This window comes from Pleurodeles waltl, chromosome 8 (genome assembly GCF_031143425.1).
Source record: "Pleurodeles waltl isolate 20211129_DDA chromosome 8, aPleWal1.hap1.20221129, whole genome shotgun sequence".
Taxonomy (NCBI): Eukaryota; Metazoa; Chordata; class Amphibia; order Caudata; family Salamandridae; genus Pleurodeles; species Pleurodeles waltl.
The window spans coordinates 70,317,269-70,341,450 of NC_090447.1; the positions used below are offsets into that span (position 1 = coordinate 70,317,269).

Here is a 24,182-nt window from a genome sequence, read left to right on the forward strand (position 1 = left end):
AAGGAGAACGCAAAATGCCAAAACTTCGCATCCAGATACCCACACAAGCAGTCCCAAGGCAATGCCCTATGGATGAACTGGTCAGGGATATTTGCTTACGCTTTTCCTCCTCTCCCTCTCCTTCCTTATCTGGTAAACAAACTCAAACTCATATTAATAGCACCAACTTGGGCAAGGCAACCCTGGTACACAACGCTGCTAGACCTATCAGTAGTACCCCACATCAAATTGCCCAACAGGCCAGATCTATTGACACAACGCAACCAAAAGATCAGACACCCAGATCCAGCATCGCTGAATCTAGCAATTTGGCTCCTGAAATCCTAGAATTCGGGCACTTACAACTTACCCAAGAATGTATGGAAGTCATAAAGCAAGCCAGAAGGCCATCCACCAGGCACTGCTATGCAAGTAAATGGAAGAGGTTTGTTTGCTACTGCCATATTAATCAAATCCAACCATTACACACGACTCCAAAACATGTAGTGGGTTACTTGCTTCACTTACAAAAATCTAACCTGGCTTTCTCTTCCATTAAAATACACCTTGCAGCAATATCTGCATACCTGCAGACTACCTATTCAACTTCCCTATATAGGATACCAGTCATTAAAGCATTCATGGAGGGCCTTAAGAGAATTATACCACCAAGAACACCACCTGTTCCTTCATGGAACCTAAATGTTGTCCTAACTAGACTTATGGGTCCACCTTTTGAACCCATGCACTCCTGCGAAATACAGTTCCTAACCTGGAAGGTTGCATTTCTCATCGCCATTACTTCCCTAAGAAGAGTAAGCGAGATTCAGGCGTTTACAATACAAGAACCTTTTATACAACTACACAAGAATAAGGTCGTCCTAAGGACTAATCCAACATTTTTACCAAAGGTTATTTCACCGTTCCATCTAAATCAAACAGTGGAACTTCCAGTGTTCTTTCCACAGCCAGATACCGTAGCTGAGAGGGCACTACATACATTAGATGTCAAAAGAGCATTAATGTATTACATTGACAGAACAAAGAACATCAGAAAGACTAAACAACTATTTATTGCATTTCAAAAACCTCATGCAGGAAACCCAATATCAAAACAAGGTATAGCCAGATGGATAGTTAAATGCATCCAAATCTGCTACCTTAAAGCTAAACGACTGCTGCCCATTACACCAAGGGCACACTCAACCAGAAAGAAAGGTGCTACCATGGCCTTTCTAGGAAACATCCCAATGCAAGAAATATGTAAGGCAGCCACATGGTCTACGCCTCACACATTCACCAAGCACTACTGTGTAGACGTGTTATCCGCACAACAAGCCACAGTAGGTCAAGCCGTATTAAGAACATTGTTTCAGACTACTTCCACTCCTACAGGCTGAGCCACCGCTTTTGGGGAGATAACTGCTTACTAGTCTATGCAAAACATGCGTATCTACAGCGACAGATGCCATCGAACTGAAAATGTCACTTACCCAGTGTACATCTGTTCGTGGCATCAGTCGCTGTAGATTCGCATGTGCCCACCCGCCTCCACGGGAGCCTGTAGCAGTTCGGAAGTTACCTTCAACTATTTGTATATATATCATTTCAACCTTAAATAAGTACATACTTAGTCACTCCATTGCATGGGCACTATTACTACAATTCAACTCCTACCTCACCCTCTGCGGGGGAAAAACAATCGAAGATGGAGTCGACGCCCATGCGCAATGGAGACAAAAGGAGGAGTCACTCGGTCCCGTGACTCGAAAGACTTCTTCGAAGAAAAACAACTTGTAACACTCCGGCCCAACACCAGATGGCGAGCTATGCAAAACATGCGAATCTACAGCGACTGATGCCACGAAGAGATGTACACTGGGTAAGTGACATTTTCATTATCAACCTCCTTAGGACCCTTAGGATTAGTTTAAATGTTCAGCTCAACCCAGGGTATCCGTGGCTCTAAGCAGCAAGACTTACAGGGAGGAAGAAGTGAAAAGCATTTAAGCAGCAGTAACACAATTGAAGAAAAATAGCACAACACTTGAGAAATCCGAAACCAATCTATAAAAATAGTCTGTATTTGTATAACAATTTAGACACTTAAAAAGAAAGATCCAAAGATATGGAATTTACCAGTAACAACAAATCAAAGTATTTTCACCCTATGGTGGACAAGCCTTGGCAAATTCAACAAATTTCACACTTACCAAAGTTTTCCTTGAAAAAGTTTCTAAGTGTCATTGTGTTCATGAAGAAGTACTTGGGGCGACCAGCTCCAGCAGGGAGTTAGTCAGAAGGACTAGCAAAATCAATAGAAACGGGTATCTCCAAAGAAGTGGCCTTCAAGCAGTTCCAGGCACTTTATTAGTGTACAAATAGATTCCTATGAAGTGGTCCTGTTGCAAGGGATGAAGGATGCTGAAAATGTTCCAAGGATGCTGTTGATACGACCGGGTTAGTTGGGGTTGTCCTGCCAGAAGTCTGTGGTCCACAGAGATGGCGAGAGGGGCTCCTGGTTGCAGGGTTGACTTCTTACAGAGTCCTTTCTGTTCTGTCCAAAGTCCAGTCACCACTGGACTACCAGTTGCCCGGTGTCACGCTCACAGACAAATCCTTCCTAGGTCAATAACTCACCTTCTGAAGGTCCCAGCAACTCTACAACACAACCTCGGGGTCAGCAAACTCTGGTGGAACTTTTTGCCTCAGTTCTTGGTCCTTGGTGCTGCACGGTGGCAATGGTAGCAGCTTGAAAACTTACGGCTACCAACTTGCTCTAGCAGGCTTCTTCATCTGTCCCTGTGATGCAAACAGGAGGCTTGGCGTATGGCCTCTGGGGGCAGCTTCTCCTTGAGCAGGACACGGCAGGCACAGTCTGTTCCTTCGCTAGGTAACAGGTGCAGTTTTCTTCAGTGCAACCTTTCTTAGCTGGTCCCTTGGTGCAGCAGGACAGCCCTCTTTCTGTCTTTCTTCCAGTTGGTAGAGGTACAGATAAGTCCCTTGTAAAAGGTACCAGTGGTACCAAGGGCCCTGTGACCAGGGAAGGTCCTTAAGGGCTGCAGCATGTGTTGTGCCACCCCTCACCTAACACATGCACACTGCCATTGCAGATTGTGTGTGTTGGTGGGGAGAAAAAGGCAAAGTAGACATGGCATCCCCCCTCAGGATGCCATGCACACAAAATACTGCCTGTGACATAGGTAAGTCACCCCTCAAGCAGGCCTTAAACCTCTAAGGCAGGGTGCACTATACCACAGGTGAGGGCATAGACACTGTAGGGGCATATTGCTCATGCAGCTAAGTCTATTCTTAGACATTGTAAGTACAATGTGGCCATATTAAGTATATGGTCTGGGAGTTTGTCAAAACGAATTCCACAGCTCTGTAATGGCTACACTGAATACTGGGAAGTTTGGTATCAAACTTCTCATAACAATAAACCCACACTGATGCCAGTGCTGGATTTATTACAAAATGCACACAGACGGCATCTTAGAGATGCCCCCTGTATTTTACCCAAGGCTTCAGTGCAGGACTGACTGGTCTGTGCCAGCCTGCCACTGAGAGACGAGTTTCTGACCCCATGAGGTGAAAGCCTTTTTGCTCTCTGAGGCCAGAAACAAAGCCTGCACTGGTGGAGGTGCTTCACACATCCCCCCTGCAGGAACTGTAACACCTAGCATTAAGCCTCAAAGGCTCAGGCTTTGTGTTACAATGCCCCAGGGCACTCCAGCTAGTGGAGATGCCTCCACCCGGACGCTGCCCCCACTTTTTGCAGCAGGTCCGGAGGAGATGATGAGAAAAACAAGGAGGAGTCACCCACCAGTCAGGACAGCCCCTAAGGTGTCCTGAGCGGAGGAGACCCCTGCCTTAGGAAATCCTCCATCTTGTTTTGGAGGATTACCCCCAATTAGATTAGGAATGTGCCCACCTCCCCACAGGGAGGAGACACAGAGGGTGTAGGCACCCTCCAGAACAGTAGCCATTGCTACTGCCCCCAGACCTTAACACACCCCTAAATTGAGTATTTAGGGGCAACCCTGAACCCAGAAAATCAGATTCCTGCAACCTGAAGAAAGGACTGCTGACCTGAAAGGCCTGCAGAGACGATGGAGACAACTGACTTGGCCCCAGCCTCCCTGCCTGTCTCCCAACTCAAAGAACCTGCACAGCGACGCATCCAGCAGGGCCAGTGACCTCTGAGGACTGACCTGCACCTAAAGGACCAAGAACCTTCAGAGTACAGCGGCTCTGTCCAAACACAGCAACAAGAAACCAACTTTAAAGAGACTCCCGCCTCACTCCGGAAGCGTGAGTCTTCACACACTGCACCTGAGGCCCCCGGCTCAAGTTCAGGAGAACCAACACTGCAGAGAGGAATCCCAGGCGACTCCGACATGGACACCCTGAGTCGACCTCCCTGCACACCTACAGCGACACCTGCAGAGAGGATCCAGAGGCTCCCCCTGACTGCTTGGTAACAAAGGAACCCGACGCCTGGACCAAGCACTGCACCTGCAGCCCCCAGGACCAGGAAGGATCCACCTACCAGTGCAAGAGGGACCAGCAAGCAGCCCTCATCCTAGCTCAGTTGGTGGCTGGCCCGAGAAGCCCCCCTGTGCCCTGCCTGCATCGCCAGAGTGACCCCCGGATCCTTCCATTGCTTTCAATGCAAAACCTGACACCTACTTTGCACATTGCCCCCGGCCTCCCCTGTGCCACTGAGGGTGTATTTTGTGTGCCTGTATCCCCCTTCACCCACAGTGCTCTACAACCCCCCCTGGTCTGCTCCCCGAGGGCACAGGTACCTACCTGCTAGCAGACTGGAACCGGAGCACCCCTGTTCTCCATAGGTGCCTATGTTATTTGGGCCCTCCTTTGACATCTGCACTGGACAGGCCCTGTGTTGCTGGTGCTGAGGGTTTGGGGTTGCCTTGAAGCCACAACTGTGGGTGGCCTATGCTCAGGAGACTGAAATTGTAAGTACTTTCCTTACCTGTGAAACTAACTATTACTTACCTCCCCCAGGATCTGTTGATTTTTGCACTGTCCACTTTTAAAATAGCTTATTTCAATTTTTGCCCAAACTGTGTATACTACTGTTTTAATTCAAAGTTCCATACTTACCTGTGTGAAGTACCTTGCAAGTTACGTACTTAACTAAATTCTGAATCTTGTGGATCTAAAATAAATTAAGAATATTTTTCTATATAAAAACCTATTAGCCTGGAGTTAAGTCTTTGAGTATGTGTGTTCCCATTTATTGCCTGTATGTGTACAACAAATGCTTAACACTACCCTCTGATAAGCCTACTGCTCGACCGCACTACCACAAGTAGAGCATTACTATTATCTAATTTTGCCACTCAACCTCTAAGGGGAACCCTTGGACTCTGTATATACAATCTCAAAGTGAGAGATAGTGTGCACAGAGCCAACTTCCTACACCGTGCCAGCCTGTCTTCCTAGACAGTGAGGCACATCTCCTCCCTAGTGTGACAATCTGCCCTTCAAAGGCACCTTCTCCTTTTGAAGCCTGCCTTTAGGAGCTAACACCCAAGTGGCTTACTGAAGAGAGAGTTAGCACCTCCCTGGCCTGCAGTCCCTCATTGTTCTCCTTCCTGAGTTGTTGGCACATCTCTCCAGGAGGGCAGAAAGCGGTCTTAAAGAACAGGCTCCATGTATGCTAATGTAACAAGTTGTTTATCTTGGAGTGCCCACTTCGGTCGCACCCTCCACGAGTTAACGCAGCTGATGGGCCAGCTTGTAATCCTTCCCTCGCCAATTGGGCGACCATGTCGTCTTACAGTAAAAACTGTGTTTGCATTTTTACTGTCAGGACATGTAAACTGCATGTCCTACCTACGTCATATGTTGCACCCTACCTTAGGACTCAGTATCAGTAGGCCTCATTCAGGGCAAGGTAGTTGTAATCAAGACAACAATGTGACAGCCATGCACTACCTCCTGCGGCAGGGTGGTGTACTCTCACTCCTCCTGTTGCTGCTAATACAAGACATGGCTGAGCGCACTCGGCCACCTCATTCACCTTTATGGCATCATACCTTGAAGGGTGAAAGACTACCTGGCCGATCTGGTCATCAGGATGCATAAAGTAGTCCATGAGTGGGAACCTTTGAACCACTGGTTCTGCTTCCTGGGGTACACGGCTCATGGAACTATTCACCACCCCATAGAATGGAAAAGGCCCACAGTTTTCCTGCAGGTACACACCCCCTTGTTACATGGATAACGTACTTTGAATGAACTAGTCTGGGATCTTTGCTTACTATTTTGGCTTCTCCCACTCCTTCCATTTATGGTTTGGAAGATGCAGCAAACCTCACACTCCCATCTTGGCCAGATTGGCTTAATACTAGGTGCTGCTGGTACAAGAATGAAAGCACATCCTATCGGGAGTCCTACAGGCCTGGCTTGAGAGCCTGTGATACAGTGGAGTGGAAGACATTTGTCAATTTCTGCATGGCCTCGCATACTGTTCCATTTAGGAGCCATTAAGCATAGCTGCTTATATGCAAAATGGTAAACCCTCCTCCCTTTTCTACATACCTGTTTACGTCTTCATGCCTTCAGGTTGATTGGCCTGCTTGATACGTTTTGGGATCTGATATACATAAATTAAAAAAAATAAAAAAAACACTTGTTGACTCGAGAGTTGGCTTTTTGGAAGGCTAGTGGGGTTCCAACTGGAGGTTTTTGAAGATGGCAGTGATCCACATAGGTAACTAACTTTGAGTAGGATATTAATTTCATATTTCCTTGCTTACCTGATGTAGGGTGGCATACTATCAGCATGCCTCTGTAGACCTGTTCTGCTGTACATAAGCTGATTCAGCATATTCCGGTTTGAATATTAAGTATTTGCTTATTTTCTATAAACAGGGTTTGTTTGGAGGTACTCAGGCCACACCATCCGCTGGACTTTTTGGAGCAGCGACCAATACGAATGCTGGTACTGGGTTCGGTGCTGGAAGTAGCCTCTTTGGACAACCTGCTTCAGGATTTGGTACTGTTGGTGGATCGGTATGAATACAGTTTTTAAATTATTTTTGACAGTAACTCCTTTCATGTAGTCATTGAGTTTTTTAGTTCATTATGCTAATTGTGCTAATTTAGTCTGTGGTATAGTAAGCAACTGAGACACCGTCTTATCAAAGCTTGTGTATGACCTTTATGGCTCACGTGATTTGAGATAAATTAGGTGTATTTTATTAGAGCGTTTATGTATCCAAAACACCATCAGTGTAAATAGTTCAGTAATGATGCGACTTGTGGAGAAGTTATCTAATTTTGTGTACTATTTTACTGTGGGCAGAGGTATAATCAAACAAAATAATTATTTTCTCTTGAAGGCCCTTGATTGTGTGATTGGACTCTTCCCACCATTATGAAGCCCTTACTTGCTATTCCATTTTTGCCTGCAAGAGCCCATTCCATTCACACATCATTTTTGTGGATTAAAGAGTTCATAAGAATTTTAACATGGGTTACATTTTCTTGCAACAGTTGTGTCCCATATTGGACATTGTTGAAACCCCCTTTCTACTTAGAAAACATTGTGGTGTTGCTCAACATGTCATTCATTTTTCTCTTTAAAAAACAGGATAATGGAGTTATCTGGCTGTGATCCACTGATTGTATTGCTAAGCCTAGGCATTTAAAACTTGTGGATGTCCACTCTAAGCCATTGAACTCTCTGGTTATTACACAACAAAGATGCGCATATTTGAGCCCGAATCTAATCAAGTAGTAGATCTTAATACATATCATTCTTCAGCAGTAGATAGTTCTTATGCACAGCCTTGCCTCTTTTCGTTCCATAAATAGCTAATCTTCTTTCCTGTGTTATTTGGTAAAATAACTGTAAAAGCTCAGAGTTCTATTGGGTCCAAATGGTGGAGTCTGTCCTCATTCTTAGAGGGATGAGGTGCAGAACACTGGCAAGATGCTGTTGTGACCTACGTGGAATTACGTTGCAACTTTAGGCAAGAAGGATGCTCATGTGCATAGTACCAGCTTGTCCGGGAAGAACGTAGTGTGCAGCAGATTGACAGAGCCTCAAGCTCACTCACTGATAGCAATAAGGAACACTGTTTTGAAGGTGAAAAGCTGCACGGGACAGATGTCAGGTGTCTCAAATAGTGCACCGAAGATATGTGAGGACCAAGTTAGGGTCCCACTGTGGCATGACCAAAGGAGAGGAAGGACACAAATGTAAACATTTCAGAAATCGCATAAGATGTTGGAATTAAAAGATAAACGCTGATCCGACAACAGCACAAAAGCCAAAAGAGCCAAAGGGGCCCCTTTTAAATGTGCCTAGAAGCAACGGTATGCCGGTCTAGAGACAAACAACAAAATGTCAGCCTACTCTGACATCAACCACCTCTGGAGAAAGTCCGAAGGTGTCCAGCTGTCTCAGCTCAATCTCCAAGAATGAAAGTGGAGCTTGTGAAGGCTCGGGTGTAGAACCCTGCCCTGCTGTTGCATCCGCAGATCCTGCGGGACTGGCAGCCTTAAAGGAGAGATGCTCATGCTCAGGAGCTCTTCCTCTCTCTTCCCAAGCTGCAGTCACTAAGATGACTTGGACCAGATCAGTTTTGGTGATCTTGAACTTTGGGCAGGAGTGGTATCAGCCGAGAGTTCAGAGTTCCACTTGCGGGAGAATCCTTTTCCGAGTGAAAGATACCTGGGGAACTCCAATGCGCAGAAGTGCTATAATTGCTTGTTCTAGGTGGGTGGTGGTGAACCGTGTAGGAAGCTGGCCTGGTGTGTGGTGAGCACCTATGGTGTTATCACCTTAAACCAGATCCAGGTATCACCTATGAGTGAGGTGTAGGCAGTGTCTAGAAAGCCAGGGCTCTCTAGTGGCATATGTGGCTGAGCAGCAGAGACTTATCCAGGAGACGTGCAAAGCGCATGCAATACCACTGTAGTAACACAGCACTATCACACATGAAAGAACCTCTCAGTTACAAAAATAAAAGAACTTTATTATGGTAACACAAATACTAAAATACTGTATAGGCAATACACTATTAGGTGAGTGTAAACACTATTATATATACACATTAAAAGTCAGAAATTGGAATAGAAAGCAATAGAAAAGAGTGAAATAACAGAAAATAATGGAGACCTTAGGGGGAGCCCAAACCATATGCTAAGTAAGTGGAATGCGAAAGTCAGTTCCCCACCCAAGGAAGTGTAATCTGTAGAGCGGCACTGGAGGAACTAGGAACCCCACAAGGTAAGTGCCAGGATGCCCCCCAGCGACCAGGAGAGAAGATGAAAGTGCCTGGTTTTTCCCTAAACCCACAGATAAACCTTGTAAAAGTACTATGCAAGACTGGAAGAAAGAGGAGGTGGAACCTGACAGAGGGGACCTGCAAATGAAGGGGACCAAGTCCAGTTCCAGTTGGGGCAGGAGCCAATACCCACCCTTCTGGAGATGCCCGACCAGGCCGACTGTGAAGACCAGGACTCTGCTACGCAGCATAGGAGCAGGAGAAAAGAGTTCCATGAGTGATGCAGTCGATGTCCCATGTCGGAAGAAAAGTTTGTCCGTGGTGTCGAAAAACCATTAATAAGCCTTGACAAGGCAAGAGTTGCAGAGCTTTCGCGAACCAGGAAGGTCCAGAGGGACTCAACCCACGGAGAGGATTCCCAGGTGACTCCGCAGTGAGGAGAGTCCGAAGTTGAGGATGCAGCCCCCACATGCAGCTCACAGGCAGCAGGTACATGATTTGCAGTGAGGCCCACTCAGCACACCTGGAGAGGAGTCCTTTGTTGCTGGAGCAGCAGGTAGGAGACTGTGCTATGCAGAGAAGAGTGCTGGAGGCCGGGGCTACATGGAGCCTGAAGATCCCTTGGAGGAAGAGCGAACCAGCCTTGGTAGCTATAAGAGTCGTGGTGCACAGGGGTACTGCCCTGCAAGGAGAGGCAAGGGCTTACTGTCTCCCCAGTTGGACAGCTGGTAGGGAGGACCAAGGGGACCTCTCCAGAACACCACCTGTGTTGCAGGATCCACGCAGCTCCAGAGGAGAGAGGATCCACGCACCTGGTCGTTGTTGCAGTTTGTGCCTGCGGATGCAGGGGAGTGACTAATTCACTCCAAGGGAGATTCCTTCTTGCTTCTTGTTCAGGCTGAAGACTTATCACCCTCAGAGGATTCACAGCCAGGGAAATGTTGCAGTTGCTGGAAGGAGTCAGAAAAACAATGTTGTAAGGCAGAGTTGTCGCTGGAGTTGCAGATTGTCTGTTCCTAGACGGTCCAGTTGCAGTCCCGGTGGCCAGATGTTGAAGTAAACGATGCAGAGGAGTCCTGCTGGAATCTTAAATGTTAAATTGGAGTACCCTCTCAAGAGGGAGACCCTTAAAGGGGGGAGGGGGAAATTGGTCACCTAGCAGGATGACCACCTATCAGGAGGGGGCTATGACGTCACTTTCCTGACCTGGCCACTCAGATGCTCCCAGGGGCCTCTGCCCTCCTTTTTGAAGATGGCAGAATCAAGTGGCCACCTGGAAGAGCTCTGGGCACCACCCCTGGGGTGGTGATGGACAGGTGAGTGGTCACTCCCCTTTCCATTGTCCGTTTTCACACCAGAGCAGGGACCGGGGGTTCCTGGACTGGTGCAAACCGGTTCATGCATGGGGGGCACCAAATGTGTCCTTCAAAGCATACCGGTGGTTTGGGGAGGCTACTCCTCCCAAGCCATGTAACACCTATTTCCAAAGGGAGATGGTGTTGCCTCCCTCTCACAAAGGAAATCCTTTGTTCTGCCTTCCTGGGCTTGAGCTGTTCAAAGCAGCAGGAGTGCAGAAACCGGTCTGTAGAATGGCGGCAGCGCAGGCTGCCCAGGAAAACCCTGAAAACTGGTAGGTGCAAAGCTAGGGGTCCTCCAAGGAGCCCCAAGAGTGCATGGAATCATACAAACAATACTGGCAACATTATGGGGTATGAGTCTGACATGTTTGATACCAAACATGCCCTGGTTCTGAGTTACCATTATGTAGCTGGACACCGGTAGTTAACTGTGTCCAGTACACTGGTAAGTTGGCTTCTCTTCCAGGGGATCCTCATCAATAGTCATAAACATTGAATATTCCCGCCCCTGTGCGGGGACCCCGGAGCATATATAAAATACACATATATAAAGTATAAAATATGCACGAAAAATATACATAACATTTTTAGTAGACACATTTTCATACTAAACTCATACATGTGTAAAACAGCAATGCAGACTATAATCATAAACAGGCTAAAATGCTTTATTTCTATGGATTTTTTAAAAAATTTTTTTTTAATTGTTCTCAAAATTACAATAAGAGAAAAATATCTACCAAAACCACACCACTGAGCCTAGGGAAATCAGCAGTAGTTATCATCAGAGAAAAAAGATAAAAAACTACATTGAAAAACACTAGAGCATTCTTAGCCAATAGGCTGCATGCAGATTAACACAGGAGAACCATAAAAACTTTGGCACCGTGCCTTTAAGACCCTGAGCACCTCCAGTATCCCACCATGCCTCAGGGGTGAAGGAGAGGTGACAGTTGGTTCACAGTTATCTCAGTTCTTTTTTCCGTCTTCTTCTGAGAGGATCCTGGAGCATTGAGCTCTCAGTTTTTCCTGAGTGTTTCTTAGAAAAATACTTTAAAAAAGCATTTTTTCCTACTTTACTCGACATCTAACATCATTGTCTGAGTCTGGAAGGTTTTTTACTGACTGAAAAATGCCTTCACTTTTTGTGAAATGCCCTTCCTGTGGGAAGAAGGCCCAGTCAGATCCACACACTCTCTGCATTGTGTGCTTGCCTCAGTGTCACTGCCCTGACACTTGCAAACACTGCAAGAACATGTCAAAGAGGACTCTGAAGGACAGGGAAAAGATCAGGCTTCATGGGCTTCACGAGAGGCAGAAAATATCATCCTCTTGGCTTCCCAGGCAGCCAACAAGCCACTCAGGAGAGACAGGCTAGATCGACGTCAGCAGGTAGGAAGATACCTGTTTGTTCCCCGTCGACGTCGTCGCTGCCACCATCTCACCGCCATAGGTCGACGGCGACCAGACCGACGTCGATGGATACGGCGTCGAACATGGCCACCGCAGGGGCATATCTCAGTCTACGGCAACCTGCCGATCGACGTCGAGCCATCACCGGCGTGCACATTAGCCGCCGAAGACCTCGCGCCCCTCGACGTCAAGAAAGGTGACGTTGAAATCGCTCCAACGGCGAGAGCGAGGACATCTGCCGTTGACTGCCCACCGCTCGACATTGAGACACGACGGTGAGCAGGTCGCGGTCCAGAGATAGCCATTCGACGTCAAGATACTCAACGTCGAGGCAGGAACAACCGGCGGCGCTCCCTTCGACGTCATACGGCTGTCGACGTCGACGCAGGTTTTACCTGTCTTGCAGGGAGCAGAGCATCGGCTTCCGCCAGCAGATAAGACCACTCCATCTCCAGTGGTTTCCATAAGAAGTGGTTCATCTCGGTCGAGAGCGGCATCGTCGGGGCATGTCTCACCCATCAATTTGTCACCAAGATGGTTGGAGAGCCTTAATAGACCAACGGCCTCCCCGGACTCACAGTATTCAAGGATGTACTCTCCTACTGCCTCTCTCCCAAGAACACCATCACTGACAACGCGGGCAGGACGAGCTCGTTCTGCTTCTCGCCAGCCGACCACGAGACATGGGTGCTCTGATACAGCATCTCGCAGCAGGTCACGTTCCCAGCGACGATCTAGGTCACGATCAAGACACAGAAGGTCGCCTTCTTGGTCATAGTCAGGGTCATCAGTCAGATGTTACTCCCCCCACCTTAACAGATTCTCCACCAGCTAGGGTTTCACCGGTGGACGACATCACTACTTTTAATGAGGTGCTTGTCAGGGGAGCACCGAAGCTAAATATAGAGGTTCCAGAACCATCAACCTCCTCATCTGTCATTTTTGAGACTCTACAGCATAGAGCGGTTTCGAAAAAGCTACTGCCGCTAGGGCCTGGTCTGTTGCAACCAACCATGGACACCTTTTTTAGCGCCAGCCACCCTCAAATCGGCTCCTGCTAGGATTTTGAAAAAATATACAGCGCCTGAACAAGACCCTTTATTTCTCAGAACGGATCCGCTGCCGGACTGTCATATTGGCCCACCCGAAAAACTCACTCCGTAGCATCATCCTCCACGGTCCCACCGGACAAGGAGAGAAGACATCTTGACTCTCTGGGGAGAAAAATGTGCGGCACGGCGGCATCTATGATGGTCTCCAGCGCGTCTGCACTCCTAGGCAGATATGACCGTTCACTGTGGGACTCTGAACAGGTTCACAGAAAAGTTACCTAGAGAGGACAGGCAGGACTTCCAAGAGATCCTTCAAGAGGGATGTCTGGTCTCCAACCAGGTCATCAGCGCAGCGGCAGATGGGGCAGACTTAGCTGCACATGGGTACGCACATGGGATCTGTGCAAGAAGGTCTTACTGGTTGAGACTGACTGGATTAAAACAGGAAGCACAACAGCGTATCCTAAATCTTCCGTTCAACGGGAGCTCGCGGTTTGGTACCCATACGGACGAAGAAATGGCACGCATGAAGACAGAAGTGGACACCATGAGGGCTGTAGGCCTGGAGAGGAAGAAGGACTTCCGGCGAAGGTATAGGCCTTATGACAGGCGCCCTTTCCATCAGAGGGTTCAAACCCCTCACTGGTCCCAGAGGCCCCAGCAGAGGCAAGGACGCCCGCTTTTTCAGTCTCGTAAGGCCACGAGGGAACGAGGGTCAAGTAGACAACAGTCTACACCCAAAGCGCCGGCCAAACAATGAGGTCTCGCTTCCCTTAACACTGTCCACCACTCCGGTGGGTGGAAGTATCACAGACTTCATTCACGAGTGGCGTGCTATAACAAAAGACAAATGGGTGCTCAACATTGTCGAGAATGGCTACTCTTCTTTTCCGGAAACCTCCACCGCACTTGCCACCAGCCAAATGCAATCCGTCTCACGTCAGCCTATTGCACAAAGAGGCTCTCGCCCTTTTACGAAAGAAGGCAATAGAAAAAGTTCCACTCGCTCTCCGAGGGAAGGGGGTTTACTCCCGTTATTTTCTGGTAGCGAAAAAAGGCCGAGAGGGCGTTTTCAGACCAAGGTCAGAATCCCATACGAGCTCAGGAGGAGGTCATACTGTCTTACTTACTCTATCTGGCAAAATCCGGTCTGCAAGTGTCATCTATTAAGGTACATTTATCTGCCATTACAGCCTATTGTAAGTCACCTTCTCAGGAATCCTTCTTTACGAAACCAGTAGTCAAGGATTTCTTAGAAGGTTTGAAAAGTTTTTACGCCCATTCGGAAACCCTCCCCTCCATGGGAGCTGAACATAGTACTGTCAAAACTTATGGGCCCTCCTTTCGAACCTATACACAAAGCCTCTTTGCAACACCTTACGTGGAAGACGGCTTTTTTGGTAGCCATTACTTCCGCAAGGAGGGTCAGTGAAATTCAGGCTTTGTCCTCCAAAGAACCGTACAGTCTTTCATGACAATAGAGTAGTTCTGCGAACTCACCCATCATTCCTACCGAAGGTGGTGTCAGAATTCCACATCAATCAGACTATTTCTCTACCAACTTTCTTCCCCAATCCGAAGACTCCGGCGGAGAAAGCGCTGCACTCCCTAGATCTGAAAAGAGTGCTAAAATTTTATTTGGATAAAACGAAGTTGATTAGAAACCACTTGTTTATAAATTATGGTCATTTGAGAACAGGAGAGGCAGCATCTAAAAGAACCATATCAAGATGGATAGTTTCTTGTATTGTTAATGCATACCAGTTGGCTAACAAACAACTACTTGCTAGACCTAAGCGCGTTCCACAAGACGAAAAAAGCGGCTACTGCTGCCCTCCTTAATAATGTTCCAATATCTGAAATTTGTAAGGCTGCTACATGGAAGTCTGTACATACATTTACTAGACATTACTGTTCGGACTCAAATGCAAGAGCAGACGCCCAAGTTGGGCAAGCCTCTCTGAGAAATTTGTTTGCATGATACATATCTATTCCTGCACTTCAATTGGACAGTCCGCAGAGTCAGGGGATGGGCTTGCTAATCTATTCAATGTTTGACTATTGATGAGGATCCCCTGGAAGAGAAGGATAAGTTACTTACCTGTAAATCCTAGTTCTCTTCCAGGGAAATCCTCTTCAAAGTCATAAACAACCCACCCTCCTCCCCGGACGCACGTCTCCTAGAAGTGCAGGACACACTTTCGAATCGGCTACACAGCTTGTCACCGTAAAAAAGTACTGACCTAACTGTGAACCAACTGTCCCCTCTCCTTCACCCCTGAGGCATGGTGGGATACTGGAGTGCTCAGGGTCTTAAAGGCACGGTGCCAAAGTTTTTATGGTTCTCCTGTGTTAACCTGCATGCAGCCTATTGGCTAAGAATGCTCTAGTGTTTTTCAATGTATTTTTTTATCTTTTTTATCTGATAACTACTGCTGATTTCCGTAGCTAGGCTCAGTGGTGTGGTTTTGGTAGATATTTTTCTCTTATTGTAATTTTGAGAACAATAAAAAAAATAAAAAAAAACTCCATAGAAATAAAGCATTTTAGCCTGTTTATGATTATAGACTGCATTGCTGTTTTACACATGTATATATGAGTTTAGTATGAAAATTTGTCTACTAAAAATGCTATATATATTTTTCGTGCATATTTCATACTTTATATATGTGTATTTTATATATGCTCCGGGGTCACCGCACAGGGGCGGGAATATTCAATGTTCAGGGGTGTGGAATTTATTAAAATATCTACTTGTCCAGGGGACAGGTTGCTTCTCAAATCTACTTGTCTCGTAAAAAGATCTTCTTGTCCCTTTGGTGCCATGTAGTGTGGCGCCAAATTATGGCAGCAATCTCATTATGTAAGAGCTCTGATAATAGCCTCTCTGATTATGCCAGGGCTACTACCATAGTAGGACTTGAATACTTGCAGTTTCAATCCCTACTGTAGCAATTTCCTTATTTTGCCACCTTTCTGCAGATCTGCATACTGGGGCTGGAGGAAGCAGTAAGCAATAGTTCCAGGGCTGGAATGCCTTTGAGTCTGCAAACCTACTAACCTGCATGTTTTAAAGATTTTCACCAGCTTCTCTCTAATATTTTCCCATAATAAGAAAGGTTGGACATTTACTCCTGACAATGGCAGAATTAGAACTTCTTCCAGGGTTAGGAAGAAAGTGGCTGGAGGGAAAATGAACTTGCAAATGCTCAATAGATTTTCACATGAGCAAATCTACACATGCGTATTTACCCATGCTAAAATACAGTTCACAAATATTTTATAGGGGTACGACATATACCATGGGTGCACTTTTGTGACTTTCTTTAAGAATTTGGGGCCACATGTAGGTCCCTGACACCATCTGTGATTCGCAAGGGCTTCGCAAATGCCCACCTCATGAATAATCATAAGGTGGGTCGCAATTTGCGACCCCCTCACGAATGGCGGCCCTCACAGGGCTGGTGGCCTGCTGGAGACAGCAGACCACCATGTCTGTGACTGCTTTTCAATAAGCAGTTTTTGTTTTGTAATGCAGCCCGTTTTCCTTAAAGGAAAACGAGATGCATTACAAAAACGAAAAATGAAACGTTTTCGTTTCACTTTTTCAGAGCAGGCAGTGGTCCGCAGGACCACTGCCTGCTCTGAATTTTTTTTTACAGTAACATTCTCAATGGGGAAGGGGTACCATGGGGACCCCTTCCCTTTTGCGAAAGTGTTAGCACCCATTTGAAATGGGTGCAAACTGCGATTGGTTTGCGCCCGCATTCGCAAAACAATCCTACATTGCACTGCGACTCGCAATTAGGAAGGGAACACCCCTTCCTAATTGCGAATCGCAAAACTGGGTTTGTGCATCGCAATGTGCGTTTTGCATGCCGCAAACAGCGAAAGTCGCTGTTTGCGACATGCAAAAAGCTACCTACATGTGGGTCTTGGTCCCTAATTAGGTCTGGTGTTAACAAAGACATTTTGTTTTTATTAAACTTCTATTTCTCTCTCTTTCGGCTGGCTTTACTGTGAGTGATCGCATTCTGTTCTTCCACAAGGAGCATATTGGCACACAAAGTAGTTTTGTTCAGTGTCGGGAACTACAGTGGCAATCAGTGATATAACGAAACTGGAGGGTGCCCCTTTGCAAAGAACATGGAGGAGCCCCCTCTCCAGACTCACTCAGGGCAGGTGCTGAGCTGAAGGGGCCCCCTGGAGGGCGGCTGCGGGGCCTTTGTTATGCCACTGGTGGCAACGTGTGCTTTTAGAGTTCAAAAACGTTTTTTTTTTTTTTTTTGCCAGTGTTTGTTACAATGTTGAAGGCCTGGTAGCTCCCACAACAATAAAGTGTTACAAAAGCCATGTCAAAACAAGACACGCATTGATGAAACTAAAGGACTTATAAAAATATGTCAGATCAGTTGGCTTTGTCAGTGTTTGTTTATTTTCATGCTTCCCATAATCGTGTTGAAAATGGTTACACTGATTTTCCATTAGAAATATTTTTGGGAAATACTAGCATGCATCAAAACATTTTACTAAATGACACTTCATTTGCATCTAATCAGAGAGCATTCTGGGTGCATTATACTTAGCCTCATAGCCTAAACCTTTCAAACATCTGTATACACATTTTTTTTTTTTGTACTGGAACCAACGTCAGTAGTGAAGTGTGACCTTAAAACATTTATTTACAGCACTCACCCTAATGAAGGCTTTCAAATAATGAACCATAAATACAAGTTCGAACAGCATTACCTTTTGGAAACACATTACCTCAACTGCAGAGAGTTCCACTCTTTGTAAACAGGCAGCTAAAGGGTTTGTGCTGCAGAGGGTTGGGCCTCCCAAGGACAAAGTAAACATAAAAACTTGTTGCCCTTGACCCCAAACAAGATGTCCCGGGATAGGAATTCCACATCCCTGAATGTTTGACTTTGATGAGGATACCCCTGGAAGAGAACTAGGATTTACAGGTAAGTGACTTATCCTTCCCCTCACTTACAAAGTCCAGGAAATTGGAGCTGGAGTTCGTGGGTGCACCTGTGCTCATGCAGGGGTGCCCTCACACACAGGTACTTGCACCCTGCCCTCTGGGCTAGGAGGGCCTGCCATAGGAATGACTTACTGACTTGGTGCAGTGACCTGCAGTGAAAGGGTGCATGCATTTGTTTTTTTTTTTTTTTTTTTTTACGCTGGCTGCAGTGGCAGGCCTGCAGACCCATTTTGCATGGGCTCCCATGGGTGGCAGAACACATGCTGCAGCTCATGGGGGAACCCCTGGTGCCCCAAGGCCCTGGGTACCTAGGTACCATATACTAGGGATTTGAGGACACCAGTATGCCAATTGTGAGGTGTTTTAAGTCCTGAGCAACCAAATTTAGAGGGAGAGCGCAGTCACTGGTGTCCTGGTTAGCAGGATTCGAGTGAACATAGTCAAAACGCACTGACGGGGGAAAAAGTGGGGGTAGCCATTCCAAGAAGAGGGTACTTTCCTACAAACAGTTCGAGCCAAAGTTCTTTCCATTCGCAGAAGAGTCCTTGCATCACTTCTAGATGTTTTTGCTACTTGTGATCCACTAGGCACCAGCATCTGAGCTCATCCACCTGGAATTCTAAGATCCTGCCAGGTGGTTCACCACTAGGAAAATCCCTTGGTGGTTCAGGCATTTCCAGTGGCGCAGGAACTCCAGGCCCATGTTCTGTGATTCCTACCTTCTCTGTATGCTGCCGTACCACATGGCGGTGTTTGTGAACCGCTGTAACAGACTCCTCTTGGTGGACGGAAGGATGTCTTAAAAGCAGATGGTCCACTGCTTCTGAAAGTTGATATGGAGCAGGGACTCTGCAGGAGACCAGAGGTATTTGACCTCCAAATATTTGAGATTGGTAACTCAGAAGCAATGCATCAGTCACCTCTTCAGCTCTGGGTAGGGCAGAGTGGGGTTTGCTGCTGCCCAAATCGTAGTCCAGCAACCACCACCACCACAGATCTGTTGGCATCACCCCTGAAATCTGGAGGTGGTTGGAGAGGTCCCTTTATGTTGGGCCCACTGGGACTTCAGATCCCACTGCAGAGTCCGCATATGCCACCTGGTATGCTTGAGCCTGTCAACCTCCACTGAAATCCAGGACTGAGACTGAATGATAATCATCCTTTTTGAATGTCCTGGACTACACGAGAAAACTGCATGGAACCAAAGCTCTGATGAAGGGGAGGAGAGTCTGAGAAGTCAAGTGTGACTTTGACATGTTGATAGTGAACCCCAACACGACGTGAGGTTGACAGTAGTTTCAGGGTTGCTAACATCTACCTGCGGCAGGCCTGCCTGCAGCAGCTAGCCTTTGAGATAGGGGAAGATTGGAACCCCGGACCTCCAAAGGTGTACTGCCACCACTGCCATTGCTTCTCTGAACACCTGAGGGGCACTGTTGAGCCCAGATGGGGGCAACGTGAACTGGATGTGCTGCTGCCTCACCACAAACCACTGGTAGTGTTGATGGGCCTGTGGCACGGGTATATGGAAGGAGGCTTACTGCAGGTCCAAGGCCACCATCCAGTCTTTAGGGTCGAGGGCAGACAAGATCTGGACCAGAGTGAGCATTTTAAATCTTTCTGTGCAAAGGAATGACTGTGCACGGGTCTAAAATAGGACAAAGGTCTAACTTTTTTGGACACCATAAAGTAGCAGGATTAACAGACATGTCCTACTTCTAGCACAGACACCCTCTCAGTAGCCACTTTGGCCAAAAGTATTTGCACTTCCATCTGAAAAACAGGCAGATTGTTATGCTGCAGCATGGAAAGGAAGGCTAGTGCATGCCCAAAACGAACAATTTTTTGGGCCCATCTTTCTGAGCTTATGGCCTGCCAGCCTGGCAAGAATCGTCGGATCCTGTCTCCCACTGGTTTGCTGTGCTACACCAAGGGCACACTAAAGGAGTTTATTAAGTGGGGCGCACAGGGGTCAGTGGACTGGGCATCCCGACGTAGGCACCACAGCCTGAACTGCAAAACTGCTGGGCACCTTGTTGAGGTTGGATCGGCCGATGTTAAGGGATCCCTCTGTTGAAAGGCCAAAAGAGTGATATGACAGACACAGTTGGTGGGGTCGGGCAGATAAACTCCGGATCCGTTCCGTGGCCTTCATCTTCTTGAGCCTTTGGAGTGGAATCTGCCTTGTCCACAAACATGGAAGTCCTGTCACAGGGCATGTCCATGAGGGACGACTGGACATTGCATGAAAAACAAGTTGACCGCAGCCAAGCGTGGTGGCAAATAGGCCACTTTCCAAACATCCTCACCCTTTTTGAATCCCTATCCGTGGGGGGAATATTTGGAAAAGTGTTGGTTTGTCCTGCTTCTAGATCCCTGAGATAAAAATGCAGGGTTGCCTCGGACAGAGTGGTTGTATCTTGCAATCTGGCCGTTGATTGGGGGGGGGGGGGGGGGGCTCAGAGCAAGGTTTCCCAAGCCCCAACATGGTATCTGTAAATGTGTCATTGGAAGACAAGACAGGCTCAGTGGATATTTGCCGTAGCTGGAGGACTTATGTTAGAACACTGGAATTGACCTTCAAGGTGGGAAGTTCAATATCAAGGACTTCAGCCACTCTGTGCATCACCTTGCGTAAGAAGTGATCTCTTTACTGGGAGGACTGGGGGATGAGCGGAGCTCCAACTCGGGTAGGGAGGAATCTGGGCCTCTAGCAGGTCATCATGCCAATTCTTTGTGGCATGGCTGTCCAGTCTCCTTGTCTTCATGGTAATTATTGTCAGAATAGGTGCTAAACAGGGAATGGAAGGTGTGTTTTGTCTCTGCTAGTGGTGGCAGGTGAAGTGGAAGAATTGGCACCTCAGCAGTAGCCCTGCATGGCTTCGGCTGAGATCCAACAGCTCAGAGTTGGAGGCGGAGAGTACAATAGGTGCCTCATCTTCCAGCGTCAAAGGACCAATGGCCTTGGAGGGTTCAACTTGTATCAAGGACAAACCTGCCAGCAGTATTGCAGATGGAGGTCCTCTCGACTGTGTGGCCTGAAGGCACGCCCGAGGGAGTTGTGTAGGGTCTGTAGAGTCAGAACATGGCCTCTTGAAACTCTATCTGTTTTGGCATGGCGGACTGCCCTGGAAATTTGGTTTGTGCCTGAATAAGTTGTGGAAAAGGCTCTGACGTTGCTAGACTTCGGGAGAGAGATGTATAGTGTTGCCTTTATGCCTTCTCAGGAGAACATGAGTGATGGGAAAGGGTTAGAATTCTTATGTTTCTTTTTTCAACTTACCAGTGACTTTGATTGAGATGACGACTGAGCTCTGCATTGGGACTTGGACTGAAATTTCAACTTGCTGTGTCAGACTTTTGGTGCTTGGTGATGTGGAGTGTCGCCTTGCGGTCCAGTCTGGTCTCCAGGTTTAATGATGTTTCAGGCTTTCAAGTCATGGCTCACCCACAGTCAAATATGAAAAGGGTCCGTCAGACTTTTGTTTGCAACAGTCCTTACCTGGTTTAAAACCTGTTTTGAGAGGGGACATTCCCCTTGCATGCTGAAATGTGGATGCGGTAAGACTCAGACTTAGCTGTGGATCAGCATCTGATGGGGTGGAAAGAAAGAAACTGATGCTGGCACACGGTACTGGCACCTACACTGGTTTCACGTGTCCTTTCCAGAGCTGAAGAGTGACCGTATGGAGTCACACTTCACACCTACTGGCGTGCAGAGGTGCTGCAGAAAAATGTCCGGATTTAGTCTGATGAATATTCAAAAGTTAAGCTATTGGGGCTTGTGGTCTGTCAGAAATGAGATAATAGCAGCATACCATTAAGCACAAACTGAGCTTTAATTTGTGCTAGTGTTCAAAATTGCTGTAGTTGGTAAGAGCGTCATTTTTGGTTCATAACTGGTGGGACTGAGCTTAAAGTGGTGAGGAAATATCCATGTTTTTGACAGCTATCGAATAATGAGTTACGAGATGAGAAGCAGTTGTGCTAAGGCTTTGTCCGCAGTGATGCGATTCTTTATAACGTAACGTGGATGATCGCTAACCCTCCTGATGAGTGTAAAGAATAGGCTGCATAGTAGCTGACCATCTTTTATGGCAAGCGCTAGTGCCTAGTCTGTCATCAGGCCCTCAATACCAGTTTAAGTCCTAAAGGCTTCAAATGTTCTGTCTTAAGTTATAATATCATAATCAATTAGTCTTCCCTGACCTGGCTTATTTTTATTTTTTTTCTAGTAATTATTTTTTGGGGGTGGGGGGTGAGCTGTTTGTACATTTTTAATCTTAACTCCTCCTTTTACCCTAAATATATTTTAAAATACAGAATATATAAAGTCATGCTGCAGTTTTTTCCTTATAATAAAGCATATTGACTTTAGCTAACTAATGGAGCTTTACTACTCAAAAGCAGTAGGATGCACAAGTTAGGTAGATTGTAACTGTTAGAATTGTAACCCATGCTGGTACATTTACCTTGCCGTGTGGAGGCAATCTGGTGAGTTACTATCTGTGATTACTCATTTTAAATATTACGATGTGTTCACTTTGTCATGTTGAAGCTAATTCTAAATATTACGCTTGTTAGACGTGTTGCTTCCTTATAGCACAATGCCTTACGTTTCTAAAATACAAGCTGTTTTCTTTTCTCAGAGCCTGTTTAACAAACCTGTTGGATTTGGAGCCACCACGACTAGCGCACCATCTTTTGGTACATCCACTGGTGGACTTTTTGGTAATGAAATAACTTTGATTTTTATAAACTGATACAAATGCTTTCAAATTTCCCTTACTTATAATGCGAGGTGACCTTCCTTCATTACACTAAATAGAACACGAAGATCTCTCCAAAGAGGATAGCTTGACATCTGGAAATTGGGTGATACGCGCATATATTGCAAGAAACCCACTTTTGAAATTCTACATTTTCCCCTTGCTGTCTGTTTGAGGTGGAAGTGCATATTTAATTCAGCTGATGTCGTACTTTATTTAAATAAGTTGTTGGGTGGCACTTTTTACCCTTTACATTGGCTTTGAAAAATTATTAAAAAGTATCATACTAGAGGAAAACCTCTCCCACCGTTGGAAAGTAAAAGGACGACAAAAAAAAAAACAGCTAGGAGTTTGCTGGGCACTTCTGGTGGCTGCATCTGTGCCCGTGTGATTCGGCATCATCAATTGAAATGATACTGCTTAAACGTGTTTTCTGTCTTTAACCATTTAAGTGCTTGCATGTGTGAATACATGTTGGTGAAAGGTGCGTAATGCAATAGTAATACACTATCTACTGTAGCTGCTCATTTTCCCGTTGGGAACTGTAAGGAAATGCCTCCTTGGCATGGTTACCCCCTGACTTTTTGCCTTTGCTGATGCTATGTTTTGAATTGAAAGTGTGCTGAGGCCTGCTAACGAGGCCTCAGCACCAGTGTTCTTTCCCTAACCGGTACTTTTGATTCCACAATTGGCACACCCTGGCACCCAGATAAGTCCCTTGTTACTGGTACCTCTGGTACCAAGGGCCCTGATGCCAGGGAAGGGCTCTAAGGGCTACAGCATGTATTATGCCACCCTAAGAGACCCCTCACTCAGCACAAACACACTGCTTACCAGCTTGTGTGTGCTAGTGAGAACAAAATGAGTAAGTCGACATGGCACTTCCCTCAGGGTGCCATGCCAGCCTCTCACTGCCTATGCAGTATAGGTAAGACACCCCTCTAGCAGGCCTTACAGCCCTAAGGCAGGGTGCACTATACCATAGGTGAGGGTACCAGTGCATGAGCACTGTGCCCCTACAGTGTCTAAGCAAAACCTTAGACATTGTAAGTGCAGGGTAGCCATAAGAGTATATGGTCTGGGAGTCTGTTTTACACGAACTCCACAGCACCATAATGGCTACACTGAAAACTGGGAAGTTTGGTATCAAACTTCGCAGCACAATAAATGCACACTGATGCCAGTGTACATTTTATTGTAAAATACACCACAGAGGGCACCTTAGAGGTGCCCCCTGAAACTTACCCGACTATCTGTGTAGGCTGACTAGTTCCAGCAGCCTGCCACACTAGAGACATGTTGCTGGCCCCATGGGGAGAGTGCCTTTGTCACTCTGAGGCCAGTAACAAAGCCTG

At 46.6% G+C, this 24,182-nt stretch overlaps 1 protein-coding gene across 2 annotated transcripts in view; it reads left to right on the forward strand.

The window, feature by feature from the left end:
* NUP98 (nucleoporin 98 and 96 precursor) overlaps nucleotides 1-24,182 on the forward strand; it is a 603,720-nt gene that overhangs the window by 140,604 nt on the left and 438,934 nt on the right. For both annotated transcript variants that reach the window (XM_069203729.1, XM_069203730.1), the window contains exons 9-10: nucleotides 6,886-7,026; nucleotides 22,708-22,789. In XM_069203729.1, coding sequence (XP_069059830.1) covers nucleotides 6,886-7,026; nucleotides 22,708-22,789 — 223 coding nt within the window. The remainder of the gene's footprint in view (nucleotides 1-6,885; nucleotides 7,027-22,707; nucleotides 22,790-24,182) is intronic.